The sequence below is a fragment of the Cavia porcellus genome, unplaced genomic scaffold, assembly GCF_034190915.1.
Source record: "Cavia porcellus strain 051 isolate PalLab524CR breed Dunkin Hartley unplaced genomic scaffold, mCavPor4.1 scaffold_32, whole genome shotgun sequence".
Taxonomy (NCBI): Eukaryota; Metazoa; Chordata; class Mammalia; order Rodentia; family Caviidae; genus Cavia; species Cavia porcellus.
Window position 1 is genome coordinate 12,594,191 of NW_026947515.1, and position 19,385 is coordinate 12,613,575.

Below are 19,385 nucleotides of genomic sequence, written 5' to 3' on the forward strand. Positions count from 1 at the left end.
CGGGTCAGAGGTCTTTGCTGGGAGCACCAACATCTGGTACAGTGCAGCAGGAGGTCCAATCCTGGCAGAGGCAGGCCTGAGGCAGCTGGTGACAGTGTGGGGCTGATGTGACTTCATCAGGAAACCTCAGCCACGGACTTGCTGCCCAGTGGCAAGAAGGTGGCTTCTGTGAAGCCAGGAGGGTCTGTGTGGTGCACCTGGCAGGGCAGGTCCAGCCCCAGGGCTCTGCCCCAGTCACCTGGGACTGATTTTGGCTCTTGTTGTGTCCAATGCAATTGCTTCCCTCAGGCTTCCCTTCCTGGACCCTGGCCTGGCTCTGCAGGCCCTGGCCAGAGCTAGGGACCAGAGGCTAGAGGCTATTTAACAGAAAGGTGGCAAGGGCACCAGGGGTCCTGCTGCCCTGGGCTTTCTGTCCTCTTGCCCCCACGAGCAGTACCCTAACAACAGTAAGGAGCTTCCTGTTGACCACTGTGCTGCCATGTGAAGTGACCTCTACCCTAGATGCCACATCTGATTTGAGAACTTTTTGCCTCTGGGTTTGGATCCACTTTGTTATCAAGACTCAGCTTCCTTGTCTTCTTGGCTGGACACACTGGGAAGGAGGTGACTTCCCAAAGTGTAAACAGAAGACAGATATCACCTGACCCCACAGCCTCCTGCTCTGAGGCCCTGGGGGCTGGCATAGAGCCACTGGGAGGTCTTGAGGGGCAGGAGAATCCGGTTAGATGAGGTTGGTTGATGCAGCACAGAAAAGAAGCACCACACACATCATTTAACTGGTCACTCAGGAAGCTTTATTGCTCTGTGTCTAGCAAGGGCTAGGGACTTAGAGAGGACAGTCCTGGGTCTACCTGGGAGGTGGGGGCATGCACAGGACATAGAGGAACAAGAGGCCAGGGTTAGGGGCTCCAGAAGCAGTTCTCCAACGGGCAGGAGAGTCAACAGGGCATCTCACCCTCCAGCAAGAGCAAGCACAGCTCGGCCAGGTGGAGCAGCCTCCTCAGTGCCGGGGCATCTGTAGAAGGCCGAAGAGGGGTCGGTGAGCACCTGGGTCTCACCCGTGTCTCGCACAGCTCACTCCCCACAATGGCACCTCCTGCTTCTCACCTTGGCTGGGCTAGGTGGGTACCTGGCCTTGTGGGCTTCGTCATTTTGCAGAGACCTCACCAGGCAGGAGCGACGATGGGAGAAGGTCTCAAAGCTCTTCTTGCCATGGTAGGCCCCCATGCCACTGTGCCCTGTGGAGGAGCCTGCTCAGGCTGGTTGTGCCTATACCCTCAGGGGAGGTGGCTGATTCCTAGGGTGTCTCCTATGCTGGGGACAAAAGAATGTCCAGGGAGAGCCTGATCTCAACTCCATCATAAATGGTCACAAGTCCCTGGCGTGGGACCGCTGTGAAACAGGCCTGTGCACCACGTGGCTTCTAGATCCTGTAGGACTTGAAGGCAGAGGCCTGAGGCCCCTGCATGCTCTCGGCCCTCCTGTATCCGCTGGTGGGTTTGTCCAGCCCCAGGGGCTCCAAGAGGGAGGCAGATGGCATGAGCCCAGACTCACCAACGCCCCCAAAGGGCAGAGAGTGCACGGCGAGGTGGACAATGACATCGTTGGCTGTCACCCCGCCGCTCGATGTCTCTGCAATCATCTTCTTAATCACCTACATGGAGACCCAGCTGCTGGCCTTGCCCTCCTGCCCAGGAGATGCCCAGTCTCCCTCCTACCCTGAGGGACTATGTCCTGGAGCCACAAGAACCAAGCTGGTGGAGACAGGGCCCCAGTCACTATCTCCAGCCACCCTCTGCTCCTGCCAGACATCACATGGCCAGCAGTACAAGGTGAACAACAGCTCCTATGACCATGAACAGGGCACTGTGTTATCACCTCATTCTAAGCTCTCTGTTCTGGTCTTAAGAGACAAGGCCAAAGGAGCTCTGAGAGGTTAAGTGACTTGCACAAGGTCACACAGCTGAATAGGAAGGCTGCAATTTGAACTCACATCTGAGGCTTCCTGGATCCTGTCTTCGAGTGGCTACTCTACCTGGGAGAAGCCTACCTTGTCATTGCTGGAGAACACGTAGAGAGCCAGTGGCTTCTCGTGCTGGTTGATGAACTGGATGGCTTCCTCCAGGCTGTGCACGCACACAATGGGCATCACTGGTCCAAAGATCTCCTCTTGCATCACTGGGGACTGGGGGTCCACGTCCATGAGGATGGTGGGGGCTGAAGCAGGAAATGAACCAGAGTCAGCTGTACTGAGATCTCCCTACACCCTGTGTCCATCTCTTTGCAGAGGGAGCTGCCTAGGCTGAGAGAGGAGCAGGAATGGGGCCTGGAGAGGTCTTTCCATGGCCCTCAGTCTTGTCCCAGGCTCCTGTGATGGACAATGGGAACAATTATGGTTTAACCTGCTTGCGGGCAGTGAGCTCTGATCTGCCAGCCACCTGGGTACCTCCTGGAGCTTATCTGTCTCAACAAATTGGGGGCCTAGTGGGTCATGTCTGGTGACCCCAGGTTAAGCACTGAGGGCACTTCACATCTTGGCCCCCTGGGCCACTTGTGGCCTCTGCTGTTCCCATCTGCTGTGCAGAGATGAGGAGAGATGATGCCCTGGTCTCTGGCCTTTGGGAGGAAGCCTCGGGTATCCTAGAAGCCATGCCCAGCACCTGGCTGCAGAGGGTCCAGAGTCAACCCCAGGCCCACTGGTAACATGATTTATGTCCCCATAGACTTGTGCCTGTCTGCCAAGTATCTGTGCTCGGTTACTACCAACTATTTGAGCACCTGGTAGCCAGGACAGGCAAGGCAGTGAGAATAGCACACACACCTATGTAGCGGGTGGCTTCCTCCCCAGTGCCGCCGAGGGCTACTTTCTGGCCCTTGATCAGGCCCATCACCCGCTGGAAGTGCCGGGCATTGATGATTCTCCCATAATCACGGGACTTCTTGGCATCTTCTCCATAAAACTCCTGAGAAAATGTGAGATTTAGGAAAGGACATGGACTTTTGTCATGGTGAAGCTTTCCGACCACAACACAGCAGGGACCCTTTATCCTCCTTAGGCTTCTTAATCTTTCCCAAGTTATCTACAATGAGCGTGCGAATCCCTTGTACGCTCAGAAGAAACAAATCCAGTATTTGCTTAAATCCTGATGCTGATTATGGTGTCATATCCAGCCATATGGACTTCTCCCCCACAGCCCCTGGGGACCTTACTCACTTTCAGTGACTTTTTGAGCTTCTCCACGATTTGGTTCTGGATTGAGGGGTCACAGAGGATGTAGTCAGGGGCCACACAGGTCTGGCCGCTGTTCATGAATTTGCCCCAGGCGATGCGTCTGTAAAAACCCCCAAGTGGGCTACATTCCTCGAGCCACGAGGGGCTCCCTGAGAACATGCATTTCATTCTGTGTGCTCAGGTTCAAGGCCCAGTGTGCCCAGCACTGAAGGGGAGCCTCTCATCAATCAGAGCTTTGAGCTTGAGCTGTCACCCATGACTCCTAAGCAGCTCCTCACTCCCAGACATTGCACCAAGCAGATCAGGAACCTCCCCTACCTTGGGGCCTTTGGGAGCCTGTGGGTTCTAAGCTCATGTGTGACAGATGGGGCATTTCTGGGGGAGGTCTGGGATGTGGGGGCTCTGCGTATTTCTGATCACAGTCTTGTACTCCCATATGGGCTGGGTGAACTGTCTCCTTGCACCTCCTATTTTGAAGGGCCACACTTGTAGGGTACAGAGCTGTCCAGAACCCTGAGTAGGGTTGGGAGGCCCAGATAAAAGCCCAGAGACCGGGGAGAAGACCGGCAATGGCTCTTCTCCCTGGTCACGCTGTCTAGCTAGACTTCAGGTGATCCCTGTCTCAGCCCAGGGTAGACTTAGTGAAGTTCTTGGGGCAAAGAATGCCCCACACTTTCTTTGCCTACAGTGTCTGCTTGGAGTACCAGGTTTCTAGTGGTGCCTAAACAGCAGAATTCCACCTGGAGCTCGCCTCTGCCTGGAAGCCTCCTGGACTCCTTGTGCCTTTTCTGTGAATGGGGTCCCCCGGTTCCCACCACCCTTGGACCTTCTGCCAATGGCTGCAGGCTCTGTGGGGCAGGGACTGCCTGTGTCACAAAGAGCAGCACGGTAGCACTTGGCAGACTGAATGGCCACTGCGGCCCTGCTAAGCCCAGCCGCCTCACCGACAGGCCACGTCCAGGTCGCAGTCCTTGTCCACGTAGCAGGGGCTCTTTCCTCCCATCTCCAGTGTGACGGGGGTCAGGTGCTTGGCAGCAGCTGTCATAATAATCTTCCCCACAGCTGTGCTGCCCGTGTACAAGATGTGGTCGAATCGCTCTTTGAGCAGCTCTGTAGTCTCGGGAACGCCCCCATTGATCACTGGGTACAGATCCTTCCATTTGAAGAGAGAGGGAGCCTCAGCAAAGACCAAACACCTCACTGTTGCACGTGGGGGTGGGGAGGGGCTGACACAGCAGCCCCACAGCTCGACACCCCCACTCACCCCAGCTGGCCTCTGCCATTCAGATCCCTCTCCTGGCTCAGAGCCCTGTCATCCTGACAGGAGAGGGAAGCAGCTAGGAACTACTCTCCTGAGGCTTGGCCCTTGGATGTAAGAATTCACTAGGTCTCAAGCCCCAAACACCAGGTCTCCCACATATTCATCTCTGACCCGTGGAGTGCACCTCACCTTGTCCAGATACTGAGGGATGATGGTGGCCAGCAGGCTTGCCATGTTCTCACTCAGCTCCGAGGGCTTGAGGACCACTGCATTCCCTGAAGAGTACACCAACTCAGGGCCACAGTAACCCCCCACCCCTGGCTCTGCTGTCTCAGTGACTAAGCCTGGAGCTTGTCCCCCACCATCTGAATCCGTGGAAGACCGAACGAAAGTGCTGTTGGCACATGGACACAGGCCACAGTTACAACGCAGTACACACACATGGATACACCCTTGCCAGGGCCGCGTCGCTCCCTCTGTGTAGTTGCTGGGAGGCTGGTCCCCACAGACCTGGGCATGCTTCTTAAGTACCTGATGTCTGTGAGGGAAGGGAGAGAGATTCTCTGGCCTCGTTGGGAGAGCAGAGCTGATCTCTTTTGGCTGTATTAGCTGAAAGAGGCCCCTGCCACGGCAGGAAGAGGCCCGCCATGTGAACACTACCTGGCTGGCTTCAGGTACCAGGAGGCCTGACTAGATGGCTTGTTCCCTGCAGCCTCCTGTAATAGACCTGTCAAACTAGTTTCTAATCCCAGAGCCCCTCCTGGAATAGAGCCCACAGTACCTGCAGCGATGGCGCCCACCATGGGCTGAACGATCAGGTTGAAGGGGTAGTTCCAGGCACCAATGATGAGGACTACTCCCAGGGGCTCTGAGTGGATGTAGGGCTCGTCCTGCTGTGTTTGTGGAGTCTTCTCCACAGGTTCATCTGCAGCCCACTCGGGGAGCTTCTTGATCATGTGCTCGATCTCCTCCAGGACATACACCATCTCCTCATAGTAGCTGGTCCATTCATTCTGCAGGTGAGGCTGTATGTGAGCTGGGACCCCCAGCCAAGGCTGTGTAGCCAGGATACGAGCAGGGAGCCACCGGCGCTTGACAGCCATGTTGGGGGGCTGTTCACCATGGTTCCCAGCCCAGCCAGAGAAGAGACCCAGGGAAGTAGTGCTGGAGATTAGCCCCTGGGGTATGGGGGTTCAGGCCACCCCTGGAGCAGCCAGGGGTGGGGAGAGAGGAGGCACAGACAGCAAACATGCATTTTTTTAAAAAATGAACTTTGGCTGTGCAGTTAAAACAAAGAATTTTCTTCTTGTTTATATTTTAAGATGGGAAATCTTGACCAATTTTTAAAAATATAGAAGCTCAGGAGCAACTGGGGTGAGCCCTGACATTGCAAAGGGTGAGCTCTCTAGCTCTGGGCCCTGCAGGGACCCCTCTTCTCTTCTCCCAGGCAAGAGGAGGGTGGAAGCGCATTCAGTAAGTTACTGGCAGCCAGGTGAAAGATGTGTGAAATCGGAGGTGTATGGAGCAGCTTGGCTGGGGGACAGGGAGGGAAGTAGCAGGCCTGGGGGAGAGGTGCCCTCTAGTGGAGGGAGTTGTGTTGTTTTCCTGATGTGGGCCACCAGGGTTCCTAGTTGGAGCTCAGGAGGAAGGAATGAGGGGCCAGAAGTTTAGAGGTGCCATGTGCTGAGAGATGGCTGAAATGGGTGATCTAATCTTGCATTTGTGCGAAAAAGCCAGGCCAGGAAGGAGAAGTCCACAGAAAGGAGTCCCCTGCTCAACAATGGGATCTGCTGGGGTACGGGGGGAGCAGTGCAAAGAAGAGGGCCTCATTTTGATGGCTGATGAATTGGGTGATCCCCCAAGTTGTTCCTAATCTTTTCCAGGCCTCATTTTCTCCTCTATATCATGATCACGAAGCAGAGAGTTTTGGGGGCACACGGAAGCCTCTGTAAAGTGCTCACAGGAATCCCCGAGCGCTCAAATCCCCTACACGTACTTCACGACTATCCCTGTCCCTGTCGCGCCTCTGCCCCACTCTCCCGAACAGCGGCCGCCCGTTTCGGGGCAAGAGCACCTTGTGCAGGTCGGCGGCCAGCGCTCGGGTGATGTCCGGCCCGCGCTCCTTGATCATGCGCCGCAGCGCCTCCATCTGCTGAATCCGGAACTGCAGCGGGCGCGTCCGGCCCGAGTTGAAGGCGGCGCGCGCCTGCTTCACCACTTCGCTGAACTTGTTCATGGTTCCTGGAAACAGAGAGCACGCTGCAGTGGGCGGGCGGGAGGCACCCGGGCGCATCTCTGCCTGACCTGCATCCTGCCTCTGTCCTGTCACTCGTTCCCTCTCACAGCACCCTGGCAACATTGATTTTACAGGAAGAGCCAGGAAAAACGGATTTCCAGCGCCCCCTTCCCTCTGACTCAGCTCTGTGGTCCTGGTGTTTTGATGTCTCCCAGAGCCGATGACACTCCGCAGGGTGTGTGAGGATCCTGGACAGGGACCCTAGGCCTAACCATGCATATGCCAGAGGCAGGCTCCTTCCTGGCATTCTTCCAGTTCCATTCCTGCATTTACCTGTTTGCAAAGCTGGTGACACATTCCCAGTAAAACAGCCAAGAGCTTGGCTACCTACTTTCCAGATTACATGTGTGAACACCCGTCAAGATTCCACACCCAAGCTGATTAAAGAGACACCAACACCCAACTGCCTGCAAAGCCTTTCAGTCTAAGCCATTGTTCTCACAGGTACTGGTAGCTTGCTAGAGCTGGACCAGCCTTCTTTTTTTTTTTTGTCTTTTTACTGGTACTGGGGATTGAACTCATGACTGCCTGCTTGCAAGGCAGGAGCTTATGCTGCTGAGCTAAATCCCCAGCCCCTCAGCCTTCGTTTTTAAGCCAATGTGTGCTACACCGGGTGTGGGCAAAGACCTCAGTGGGCTTCGAGTTTCGGTGCAAAATGTAGAGGTAGCCTGGTGTGATGGTGCAGGCCTGCAATCCCCAGTACTTGGCAGGCTGAGACAGGAGAGTCACCGAGTTTGAAGCCAGTCTGGCTTACATAGTGAGTTCAAGGCCAGCCTGAACTGCATCATGAGGGCCTGTCTCAAAATACAACAACAACAACCACCAAAATGTGGAGGTGATTCCTTCTACTGGCACAAAAAAATCTGGGCATGGCTCTTCGAGGGACAACTGGGCAGAATTGAGCAAAAGCCTTTCCAACCTTGTCTGTCACGCAGGAGGTCCATATCCAGGAGTTTCCACTAATTACAGTATTCCTGAATATTCATCAATAAGAAAGCCACAGTTAATTTGTAACAGAAATACCAGGAAGTGCCTACAGGCCCACCTCAAAGGTAGTTTACATGAACTGTGCTGCATCTGTGTAGTGGCATATTGTGCAGTATCTGGGCATGAAACTGCCAATTATTCAGCATGTCCACAAGTTCTGCCTGCTCCAGATACATCCCACGCTACAGGGCTAAGGATGGAACAACCCAAGTATTAGGCATGTGTGTATCTGTGTGTATCCAGAGATATTCATATATGCTACATATATAACTTTTGCTGCAATAACTTTTAACATCAGAAAAATTAAGGCTAATTCCATTTTCAAAAACTAAAATGACCCCAAAGCTGATATATAGATGCAGAATGCGATCCTGCTTCGATTTTGGTTTCTGATTCCTTCCACTGCTTCCTTTCCCCACAGGGTGCGGATTCCCAGTCCTAATCCAGACTTTCTGCACAGTGAAGAGGGACCTTGCTGGCATCCAGGGTGCCCCAAGCCTGGGTATGGCATGGGCCTTTCCCTACATCTGGCAGGAGGCGAGGGGAAGCTCCTCACTGGACTCCTTGACCTCAGGCAGTGGCCCTGCAGAACTGCTGTCTGCTCCCTTCCTGATCTTTGTATGGTTGAACCAGAGCCACAGGCTCGACCACTGGCCATCAAGGCAGGTAACCCAGCAGGGGAAAGCCCGTGTGACACTGGGCTGGACTCGCACCCCAGCATCACCACTCAGAACTGAGGTGTCTGGAAAGGACTGTTCCGAGGTCCCTTCTGCTCCACAGAGTTACTGAAAAATTAACAGAGACACAAAGCACCTGCAAATGTGCCTGGTACCTGAATGGGAGCAGCTATGGAATGGTCCGGGCTTCCTCTTCCGGCACCAGCCTTCTTTATGGGTTGGGCTCACTTCCAGCATCCCTCCTCTCCCTCCCCTCACCTGTGCCCACTTTGACTTTGCTCCCAGGCATACCAAGTTCTGGGTTCTCCCTCAGGCTCCCTTTCGGTCCTCGGAGAAGCTCTGTGGTAGTGCCTATGAGGCAGGAACAGTTAGCAATCTACTTCCCAGATGAAGCAAGCAAGGCTGGAAATCATTTAATGCCCCGTCTTTGGTCTTGCAGTTGCTAAGAGCCAAAGTCAGGCTTTGAACCCATGCCTGTCTTTATTTGCACTGCGTTCCCTTAGCTATTCATCCCTTCTGGCAGAGAACAATGTCCTGATGGTGCATCAAAGCCTCTCACCCAAAGCCTCTTCAGTGCCCTGCTCTACAGATTCCTGGGAACTCAGCTTCCCAGGGAAGGGAATGGCAGAGTGTCAGAAATCCAGCTTCAGACCTTCTGCGCCCAACCAGGAGGATGCTCAGGAGATGATGCCCCTGAAACCAGCTCCCTTCAGAGATGGGTGGAGGATTTTGAGCCTTAGGAACTCTGCTATAAGTGCAGGCTCTGCCTAGGGAATCCTACCTAAGGGGAAATAAAGGGACCGGGGAAAGACAGTTACCTTTAACACAGCCTCTCCCAGTGGCTGGGGCTCCTGAAAGAAGCCAGAACCAAGAGGGGTCATATTTAAGGCCACTTCCTCCCCCCCACGTGGCCCTCTTGGAGCCCCTGCCCAGGAAGTTTGCATGACAAGGATAAAACAATATGTTAATATGGGTGTAGCATAATCCCAACCTCTGCTCCCTGCAGCTGGGGTTTTGAGGATTAGGTCTTCAGTTGTCTGTTTTTGTTTTATTCTGAAATGCAAGATGTGTCTCTGAAGGTTTGGGTGGGGCTCCCGTCCAGTCCCCAAAGGGAGCTCTGCGTTTGCCCTGGGTGTGGGGCCACTTACCAGTTCAGCCTGGCGTGGACTGCTTCCAGATTTCCCAAGATGCTGCTTGCCAGACGCCGCTCTCCCAGTTCTCTCTTATGTAAGGTCCACAAGGGGTGAGCCACGGGTCACAGGACCGTGCACACAGTGCACCAAACATGCACCCCAAATTCACATCCTCCTGTATCTCCACCTCGTGCATAGTTGCCAGGGCCCCACTAAGCAGAGATCCCCAACTGCAGGCCGGAGTTTTCTCTCGGATCCCCTCTGTGGCATGAATCAGCTCGCTCCCTTATTAACTGGCAGGGAAGAAGACCTTTGGTTCAGTGAGAACTGCCAGGAATCTCCTCTCTGTGGTCACCTGGGGAGGAGGGACTCTCATTCCTGTGTGGCTTAACAAGGCTTCTGCTCTGCACACACGTAGGGGTGCAGGAGGAGCAGGGTACTCCAGCTGCTCACTTCTCACACCCCAGCCCCCAGGTTCTCAGCCTGTCCCTTCCAGGCTCTTCTGGCCATCCCTACCCACCTTTGGGTAGACACAGTCCCCACCATGGCCTGTGAGGAGAGGGTTCCTGCCCGCCCCACTCCCTGTATGCGAGTGGTCTGCACCTGTATCCATCTGCATGTCCCTGCTCACAGGCCGTGCCAGACTCCACCACCAGGCGCTCACACCCCTCTGATGGGACATTTGTCTGCAGTCGTGGGCTGCACAGTGCCAACCACACAGGCACGGTAGTTCCTTAAGAATATCATGGAGGTGAAAGGTCTCTGTCGTCTGGTGACACCGTGGCCATAGTAACGTTACAGTGCCATGGGCTGCCCATATGTGTGGGGATGCTGGTGTAACAAGCCACTGCATCACCAGGGTATAAAGGTAAGGGCCAGGCAGGGCTGTACCTGAGCAGCAGGGCACTTGCCTGGTGCCTGGGAGGTCCTGGGCTTAATCCCTAGCACTATAAAAAGGAAAGAAAATATTCAGTTGTAGTGTAGCTCAGGTTGTTTTTGGAAGTCTTGCAGACACCTGCTCTTTACACTTTAATCTTTGTAAGCCTTGAGGATCATTCTCAACGCTCAATCCTGGCTGAGGCTCTCGTGCTCCTTTTCCCTGTGCCATTGTCATTGCCATCTTCCTGCTCTGTCATACCTTTCCCAAGTGGCTACCAGAGGGACTTCTGGGCAGCAAAGGCTTGAGAACATCAATCTCCAGATTCACATCCCTCACTGGCTTCCTGTTTGTCTTAGGGAAACAATTTCACGTGTTTTCAGTCCCTGAAATCTTGACTTTTGATTTCTGTGTAAGGCTTACTTCAGACTTTTCTCACTACATTGTAGCCCACTGGCATTCCTTGAGTGAGTTGGGGGTTTCCTACCTCAGGGCCTTTGCACACACCATTATCACTCTCTAGAATAATTTTTCTTCAACTTGGTACTAACTTTGTACTTACTCATGTACAGATCTCAGCTTATCTGGCCCCAATCCCTCCCTGTAATATTTTCTTCACCTCCAAGAACCTGACAAAATTTACAATCACACCTCTGTTGTAAATATTTTGATTGTTTTCTTTTCCGCTCGGACCAGAATTTCCATGGAGGTAGTGGATCTCATTTTGTTCAGTGCCATGTCCCAAGCACTTGGCACAGTACCTGGCACAAATAGTGTGGAAGAATCCTAAGGTACCATCATCCTGCAGCTGGGGCTGGACAGGATCTGAGGAATGGATTTATCATTCAGCAAGATGATTTTTGACAAATTCATAGAAAATCCACAGAGAATGCATGAATGAATGAGAATGGAATTTTCTGGTGTTTGAAAGAACACTTAGATTAGAAATAACTTTCGGGAAAAAGGAAAAACTACTTTGTTTTTAAGGCGAAAAGCAGAAGGGAAAGAAGTTGGGCCATGAGTCTCGGACAGTACCTCCCTCTCTCCTGAGTGGAGAGAGAAGGCAGGAGGGATGTGGAGGCTCAGAGCTGGCAGGAGCACTTGGGGCGCGGATCTGGAGGGAGCAGCCCAGTTGTCAATCCTAAACTGGGGGTGCAAGTCTGATGTGGGGGGTCAGGTTACCAGCATGTAGAGAATCAGGGGTCAGGGAGCTGACAGACCGTGCTGAGCCTCAAAGACAGCCCGCAGCTCACAAGGGCTCAACCTAATGGGTTGGTGTGGAAGTGATACCCACAATCCAGTAGAGACGGTACTTCAGATTTGGGATTTGAATCTTTTTTTGGATAAGGAAATGTGATAGGATTTCCTCTCTATCTATGTGTGCCTTCCCTCCTTCTGTCCTTTTTTTCCTCCTTCCCTCCCCTCCCCTCCCCTCCCCTTCCCTTCCTTTCCCTTCCCTTCCCTTCCCTTCCCTTCCCTTCCCTTCCCTTCCCTTCCCTTCCCTTCCCTTCCCTTCCCTTCCCTTCTGTCTCTCTGTTTCTGTCTCTCTCTGTATCTCTCTGTCTGCCTGTCTCTCTCTCATTTCCTTCTTTTTTTCAGAGCAGGGGATGGAACCCAGGGCCTTGCACACACCAGGCAAGTGCTCTAGTACTGAACGATAGCTCCAACCCTAGTTTAGGATATTTTCAACTTCAATTTATAATGAGTTTACTAGGATACATCATAGGTGAGCTTTGAGGTCAGTTAGAGGAGTCCCTGACTGTTAGGATTAATAAATAGAGAGCCTCTGACAAGACCCTCAGAACTATAATGCTGCCACTAGGAAAATGCCCGGGCAGGCAGAGGCCGTCTGTGAGCGTGTGACAGAAGCATTTGAGAACCTCCCAAATTCCAGCCAACATAAAGTGCTGACGGGCACAGATTTGGCAGGAAACCCTACAAGTGGAAACTTACTTATCCCTTATTTGGAGAAAAAGCACAGGAACAGAAAGAAAAGCCAGCACTGGCAGGGCCTGTCTCAGAGCCGTGGCTGAGCAGGCTGCCATCTGGTCCCCACCCAAGTCAGGGCCGGATGTCGGACTGATGGAGAGTGGCAGCTCCATCTTGTTCCCACCAAACTCCCTTCCAGCGCTCTGGCCTCCCCAGCACTGGAAAGCAGGGAGAAGGCTCTTGGATACCATGGACCTCACCGCTCTTCTTGCCATAATAAAAGAGACCAGAAGCGTTGGTGAGAGCCTGGAGAAGCTGGGAGCCTCTTGCTGTTCTGTGAGGAGTGTAAAACGGTGCAGCAGTGTGGAAAACCGTGTGGCACTTCCCAAAGAGTCAGAGTTAGAGGTAGAGGTACTGTATGGCCCGCCACTCCCATTGCTAAGCGTGTATGCCAGGGAAATGAGACCACGTGTCCACAGAAACCTGCGCGTGTGAATGCTCACAGCAGCGCATCTCATAACAGCCCCGGATGGGAGCGCCTCAGGATCCGTCAGCTAATGACAAACAAAATGTGGCAAATCCTACAATGGATGATCACCCAGCTGTAAGATGGCAGGAAAGGCTAACACATGAATGAACCTTGAAGACACGATGTACTCCCACGCTAATTACTCTACACAGCGCACTAATTTATAGTTTACATAATTACTTTGCTTTCTCCAATCATCCCCCACCCCTTAAGGGAAGCTACATGCACGGTAGTGACACCCGTCCAGAAAGGACAGTGTGGATGGGGCTGGGAATCGAGAACTCCGACAACCTCGTCCAGGGCCACGGTCAGCATCAACAGCGATAAATCCTGTTGCTTGTATGCATACTTAATGCGACAGGGTAGAAGGACACTTTTCCTATGAGGTCTTCCTCTCCAATCCCATAACCCGGGTCCAGTTATCAGAACATCAATCAGACACCGAACTGAGGGACATTCCACACAATACTGACCAGCATGCTTCAACATCGTCAAGGTCACCAGAAATAGGGAAGTTCATAACCAAGAGAAGCCTAGGGAAGCATGGCAGAAAAATGTAACTTGAGAGCCTAAATGAAGTCCTGGGAGATGCAGGAACTTTGCTATCTTTGTCACTTCTCTGTAGCTCTAAACTGATTCTAAAATGGTTTGTTTTATGTTAACAAGCATCGAACCCAGGGACTAAGCGCATGCCCTATCGCTCAGCTACACCCCCTTCCCTAGTTTATTTTAAAGTAAGTATAATATAGTACAATGCTAGATAATCTTAGGGGACAATCACTGCATGTGCAGCCTGTCACTGACGGAAACGTGGTGTGACATGTGTCAGTAGCTCTTTGTTTCTGGATAAGACACTTCAACTGCTTCCTACCCAGCCTTCCTTCAATAACTCCAGTGCTCCCGTTGTCACTGTACTCTTCCCATTCCCTGGGGAACCGTCCCTCCTCCCTAGGGCCAACTCCCCACCCAGATCCCCTGCAGCATCCTGCAGCAGGCTGGGGTCCTTCATAGTGGACTTCCAGATGAGACGCCGTGGTGGCGCTTGCTGACCTGGAGGCTGACTTCCGGTTTGTCCAGATAGAGAAGAGGGTAATAGGGATGGCACAGGATACTGAAGTTGGCTTCATGCAGCTGCACATCACTTCTGACCTAGAGTGGACCCCTCCAGAGCCCCCTCTACCCTGCAGTCAGGAGTCAGGTTCTGGCCATTGACTCTTTAATGGGCAGTAGTGGGCTGCAACAGGACACAGGTTTCTATCAGTCAACTAGACTGATGACCGATAGAAACCTGTGTCCAGGGCCACGACTAGATGACCTCAGAGGACTGGTTCCAGGACTTCCCGAGGACACCAAACTCCACCAGTGCCTTACAGTCCTTGTATAAATGGTGTAGTATTTGCATGGCATCCACCTATACCTCCCATATACTTTAAAGCATCATAGATTATTTGTAATAGTACCCAATGCAATGCCAGTGCTATGTCCGTTGTTGTTACACTACATTGTTTAGGGAGTAACAGTAAGAAAAAAGTCTGTACATGTTCGATACAAATGCCGTCTCTTTCTGAGCATTTTCTGTCTGAGACTGGTTGAACCTGTGGTTGCAGAACCTGAGCCTGTGATGGGAGGAGTATGCTGATCTGAGACCTGTGAGGAGTCGATGGCAACACTGGCCCGGCCTGGCACCATCCACCCAGTCACAGCTTCTGGGGCAATGCAGGGAGGGAGACCTCGAGCCTTTCTATCTCTTATCCGCGGCCAGCTGCAGTGCTTTGGTTCAGAGGAGCAGTGAGGTGACAGCCCAGGGAGTGAGAGGGAACAAGGGGCTTGTTCCCCTAAGGATGGCACCGGGATGCTCAGCCCTCACTTCATCCTTCAGACCCTCCCACTTTCAGGGGGCGATGGCTGAGTAAGGACAGAGCCCAGTCCAGTGGGGCGCTTAGCATGACAGCAGGCTGGAAGGGGCAATGCCCGGGTTGCTTATGTGAGGGTACCGTGCCAGGCAGGGTGAAGCAAAGTGCAAGTCACAGTGACTTAGGCACTGGCCAGCTAACAGAAGGAGTGCCTGGCTCACCCAATCCAGGCAGAACCTGCCTGAGTCACCGCCAGGCACTAACCCAGCTGTAGAGCTCCCTGCAGCCGCCCCGTGTCCTGGAGGGGATACAACCGGGCCCTCCAGGCGGGCATGCTGGGCCATGCTTCATTTGTCACTACTGGTCTCTCTAGCTGTGGGAGACATCATAACAAACATAACCGATGTAGCTTTGTCACATGTGAAATATAACATTTATTCTCCCAAATGTAAACTTTAAAGTTTTATTTCTTTGGAAGAATCACACAAATAAAATTTACAAATGAGCTTTAATATGATCAGCATGTTTTAACTCAGTCTTGCTTGGCTCAGCATCTGGTAAATATTCTATTAGGTTTTTTTCTCTTTTCCTCAATTATTATATAACACAGAAAACAAAAGCACATGCGAGGCCTTGGGAATCGTCCCTGTAAAAAGTAGCTGTTTCTCATGATGGTCTGCAAGTGCCACTGTGGACAGTGCTGATGCTAAGGTTTGGGAGTGTCCTGCCGGGGCCCTGTATTACCTTCTTGATCTCCAGCCTGTGGTGCTACTTGGAGATGCTGGAACCTTTAAGAGGCGGGCCCAGTGGCAGGAAGTGAGGTCATGGGGGGGGCGTGTCCTTGCACTGCTGACCCCTTGTTGCTTTTGCTTCCTGGCAGCTATGATGTGAGCAGCTTTCTCTGCTATGTATTTCTACCACAACAGGCTGTGTCCTAAGGCCCAAAAGCAGCAGGACAACTGACCATGGATGGAAACCCCTGAAACCTGAGCCAACAATAACCCTTTTTCCTAAGTGTTTGTCATAGTAGCATAAAATTAAGAGAGCCAGTAACACCAATGGCTTAGAGGTTTATCATACACACTTGCTGCATTTTCTGATCCCACTGTGCTGTGGTGTGGGGCGACAATCACTCCAGGACAGCCAGACAGCTCAAATCCATTTCTCCTCCTGGCTGATACCAGTATGGATCGTGTGGAGGATGCACGAGTCCATAACCTTCTCTACTGATAAGAGATTGACTCATTACCAGTTTTTGACAAATGCTCCATGAAAGCCTTGAACTTATTGGTGTTTCTATTTCTATGATAGGGGTTCCTGGGAATATTTGCATTTTTAATTTTCCGGGTGCCTTTCCACCAAGGCCAACCTGCCAGCTTGCAGTAGCAGCAGACGGCATGATGGGGCCATGGGCCCGGTTGCTCCGGGGAGCCTGCCTCACACAGGTGCTTACCTGTGGGGGTTTTGTGTGTTCCTTGACTTTGCTGAAGGGTTCTCATCACCTACTTCATAACTGTTGTGGACTATGCCCATGGACTTTATTTGTGATATAAGTTTTATAGACCCTTTGATTTAGTTTGGAAAGGTCTTCTTTGCTTCTAAATTCTTCCTCCAATTCTCGGATTTTCTAAAAGAGTCCTTAACATTTACTTTGAGTCCCTCAGTGATTTATGTTACATATAAGGTAAGATGGGAGTCCAAGTTTATTTTCTCACAAATAGCCTGCAGTGCCACATCATTTAAGAATCCCACCAAGTTCGAGTCTTCACTACATGCCAGGAACTTTCCAGAGCCCTCTGCATATATTGGCTCACTTGATTCTCACAAGCACCAAGAGGTAGAACTATCATCACGTCCCCCTGTAGATAGGGACCTGGAGCACAGCCAGACCCAGAGACTGGCATATACCGTATAAGTGACAGAAACAAGTGCCATTCGGTGCGCTTGACCTGAGGTCCCCTTTGGGAGGTGCCGCAGAATTCATTTCCTCCAGAGCTTTAAACGTAGAGAATGGGGTATATTCTCATCCGAATCTTTTAGTGCGCCTAGACCTCTTCTCGTGTCTCCTTTCTCATTCCTTACTGTGTATCTGTCCATTGGTACACTTTTTCCTTATCAAGGAAAAGCTCAAGTCTTTGTCTGTGAAGAGAATCCTTGGTAGGGTTGCCTGTCTTTCTACAGTAAATATAACTATAAGTGTATATTGGTTTTCTACCATATTAATTTCTATTATGGTCTTTATAAATTCCTTCTGCCAGGTTTCTTTTGGCACTTAAGCTATATAAGTCCTTTTATTTTGGTCTTTCTATTTTAATACAGAAGGCACTTACATTTACATTTTTTCACTGAATACAGTTTTGATATGTCCCAGAAGTTTGAGAATGAAGGATTCTTATTCTCATTGCTTTCTCAATAGTTTTTAATTTCCTGTAAATATTGTCCGTACTCCAAGTGTTTTCTAGAATTTGTTCCTTAGTCTCCAAATAGTACAGTATTTTATTAGTCACTCTACTAGTATTTATTACCAGTATTATATGGTGATAAAAATATGGCCTTTTCTCTACTTCTCTGTATGGTTAAGACTCTCTTTGAGGTAAATATGGAGTTAATTTTTGTAGTGATTCCATGGACATATGAATATGATATAGATTTTCTGTTTTTTTGTTTTGTTTTGTTTTTGGTACAGGATCAAACTCATGACCTTGTGCTTGACAGGCAGGTGCTTATGCTGCTGGGCTAAATCCCAGGTCCCTGTTTTCTATTTGTAGGAGTAAGAAGCTCCACCTATTAAACAACATGTATTAATTCTTCTTCTATAGCATTCTTTTTTATTTACCCGATCTAATTTTGAGAATTTGTATTGAAGTCTCCTTGAGCAAATGTATTTTTATCTCAAGCTTTCCTTATAATTGTGGCAACTTTTGCTTTGTGGTTTTAAACATCATTGTATTTTGTTTTAGAGGTTTCTTGCTTGCTTTCTTTGTTTCTTTCTTTCTATACTTGGAATAGATCCCAGGACCTCTGCACTGAGATGCATCCAGGGGGACTGATCCCACTTTTATAATATTGAGACAAATTCTTGCTAAATTTCCCAGATTGGACCTGAATTTGTAATTCTCCTGCCTCAGCTTCCCAGAGTGCTTGAATTACAGCCTGTGTCACTTGCCTGGCTAATTTCACTTTTATCATTTCACATCACATCACAGGTTGAACTTTGAAGTTTACGTTAATGTCAATTTTGCCAGTCCTGCCATATTTTAATTCCCTCGGTCCATAATTGAAGTATTCCCAGCTCTTCTTTATCAAGAAAATTTGCATATATATATTGCAAATAGTGGATCTCTAGGGTTTGTTTATAGCATCCTGGCAATCTCTTTAGTACTACTTGATCTTATTCTTTCCTTATGCTGTTATAATTAAGTACTTTACCTTTTATTACTCCTGAAGTTTGAGTCATCCCATTTCTGCTTGCTAATTTGTATGTTTTCCGTGCCTTTCTATTATATTACTAGGCACCTCGCCTACCCTTCTCTGTTCCTATAATGAAATCTAGGGAAACTCAGTTGGCCCTCCAGATTTCCCTTGCTTTCATCACCAGTTTCACAGGCCACATAGCTAAGCAATGTGTTATTGGACACCCAGTAGCTTTGTCACTGATAGTACCTCTGATATGTGGGTTACAGTGGGAACGGTGGCCTTACTTGTTTTTCAGGAAGTTGGAGGTTGTTTCTGTCTAGCTGAAAGCATCTAAACTACGGACCATGGGAGCACTCGAATCTGTACAAATGTCTGATGGTGACATTTTGACATCAGAGAGCCAAGAACTCCTGTCTCAGACCATGCTGAGGTCTGAACCTGTTACGCCTGGAGACTGACCAGGCGTGAGCGGACCTGAGGACTTCCCCCTCTAATCACGTTTATCTGCTCTACTGTCCCTTAACCCTGTCCTCAGTAAGGTGGGCTTGGGACATGGGCCTCTCACTTGCAGGTGTGGTAACCATGTGAATCACATCCATCTCTTCTGCAAAGCTGCTGTTCTGGCAATGGGCGTGCTGAGTGGCAGGGAAGGACCTGGCTTGGTAACAAGTGAACCAGTGCCCAGTTTCTGAAGAGCCCATTTCCTGCCTTTCTTCTTGGAGATTACAGTAAAGAAACCCTGATGGCGTACACATGGCTTCATTTGGTCCTTTTCTTCAGAATTAAGACTCAGTTTTATTGAGAAGAAACTCACCAAGCTATTCCTCATCTCTGTGGTTGCAAAGAAACTCCCAGCTTCAGGCTGACGAAGCTCAAGGAAGAGGCAATGTGAGGTCTGCAGAGCAGCTGGGGTGCAGCCACCCCAGGTGTGCATCTCTGCTCCCCTCCTTGCTTCTCTGAAATGCAGCATCTGTGGCCACTGACAGCTTGGAGGATGGAAATCAGCACCAGAGAGATTGGGGCAGAACCTGCACCAGAAATACAATGCAACAATTTCATTTTAGGTATTTCTCCAAGAAATGAAAGTCTATAACCTACAAACTTGCATAACGATGTTCACGGCAACTTCATTTTAAAGGGCCAACACTGGAAACAGAACAAATGGCCATCAGCAGATAGATGGGTGACGGGTGC

At 50.7% G+C, this 19,385-nt stretch overlaps 1 protein-coding gene across 6 annotated transcripts; it reads right to left on the reverse strand.

Annotated features, from left to right (window-relative positions):
• Positions 1 to 771: 771 nt before the first annotated feature.
• Positions 772 to 9,863, reverse strand: Aldh3a1 (aldehyde dehydrogenase 3 family member A1). Of its 6 annotated transcripts, none has more exons than XM_063241901.1 (12): positions 9,272 to 9,294; positions 8,745 to 8,804; positions 6,568 to 6,734; positions 5,275 to 5,506; positions 4,683 to 4,768; positions 4,177 to 4,385; positions 3,215 to 3,332; positions 2,822 to 2,963; positions 2,051 to 2,217; positions 1,555 to 1,654; positions 1,108 to 1,238; positions 772 to 1,015 (listed from the first exon to the last, which is right to left on the reverse strand). In XM_063241901.1, exons 3-12 carry the CDS (start codon positions 6,727 to 6,729, stop codon positions 1,001 to 1,003), a joined length of 1,362 nt encoding a protein of 453 aa, XP_063097971.1. In that variant the 5' UTR covers positions 6,730 to 6,734; positions 8,745 to 8,804; positions 9,272 to 9,294; the 3' UTR covers positions 772 to 1,000. The 6 variants fall into 6 exon arrangements, with proteins under 6 accessions (XP_063097971.1, XP_063097968.1, XP_063097969.1 ...); XM_063241898.1 differs by having other exon boundaries at positions 6,490 to 6,734; XM_063241899.1 differs by lacking the exons at positions 8,745 to 8,804; positions 9,272 to 9,294 and adding an exon at positions 9,602 to 9,863 and having other exon boundaries at positions 6,490 to 6,734.
• Between the last annotated feature and the right edge of the window lie 9,522 nt (positions 9,864 to 19,385).

What these genes read in the sequence shown, in the direction of transcription:
- Aldh3a1 (XM_063241899.1), bottom strand. Translation starts at nt 6,729, where the DNA reads ATGAACAAGTTCAGCGAAGTGGTGAAGCAGGCGCGCGCCGCCTTCAAC. An exon ending in GGTGGGCGCCATCGCTGCAG is followed by an intron (nt 4,769 to 5,274) that starts GTACTGTGGGCT and finishes TGTACTCTTCAG; the next exon opens with GGAATGCAGTGGTCCTCAAG. An exon ending in AGCTCAAAAAGTCACTGAAA is followed by an intron (nt 2,964 to 3,214) that starts GTGAGTAAGGTC and finishes ACATTTTCTCAG; the next exon opens with GAGTTTTATGGAGAAGATGC.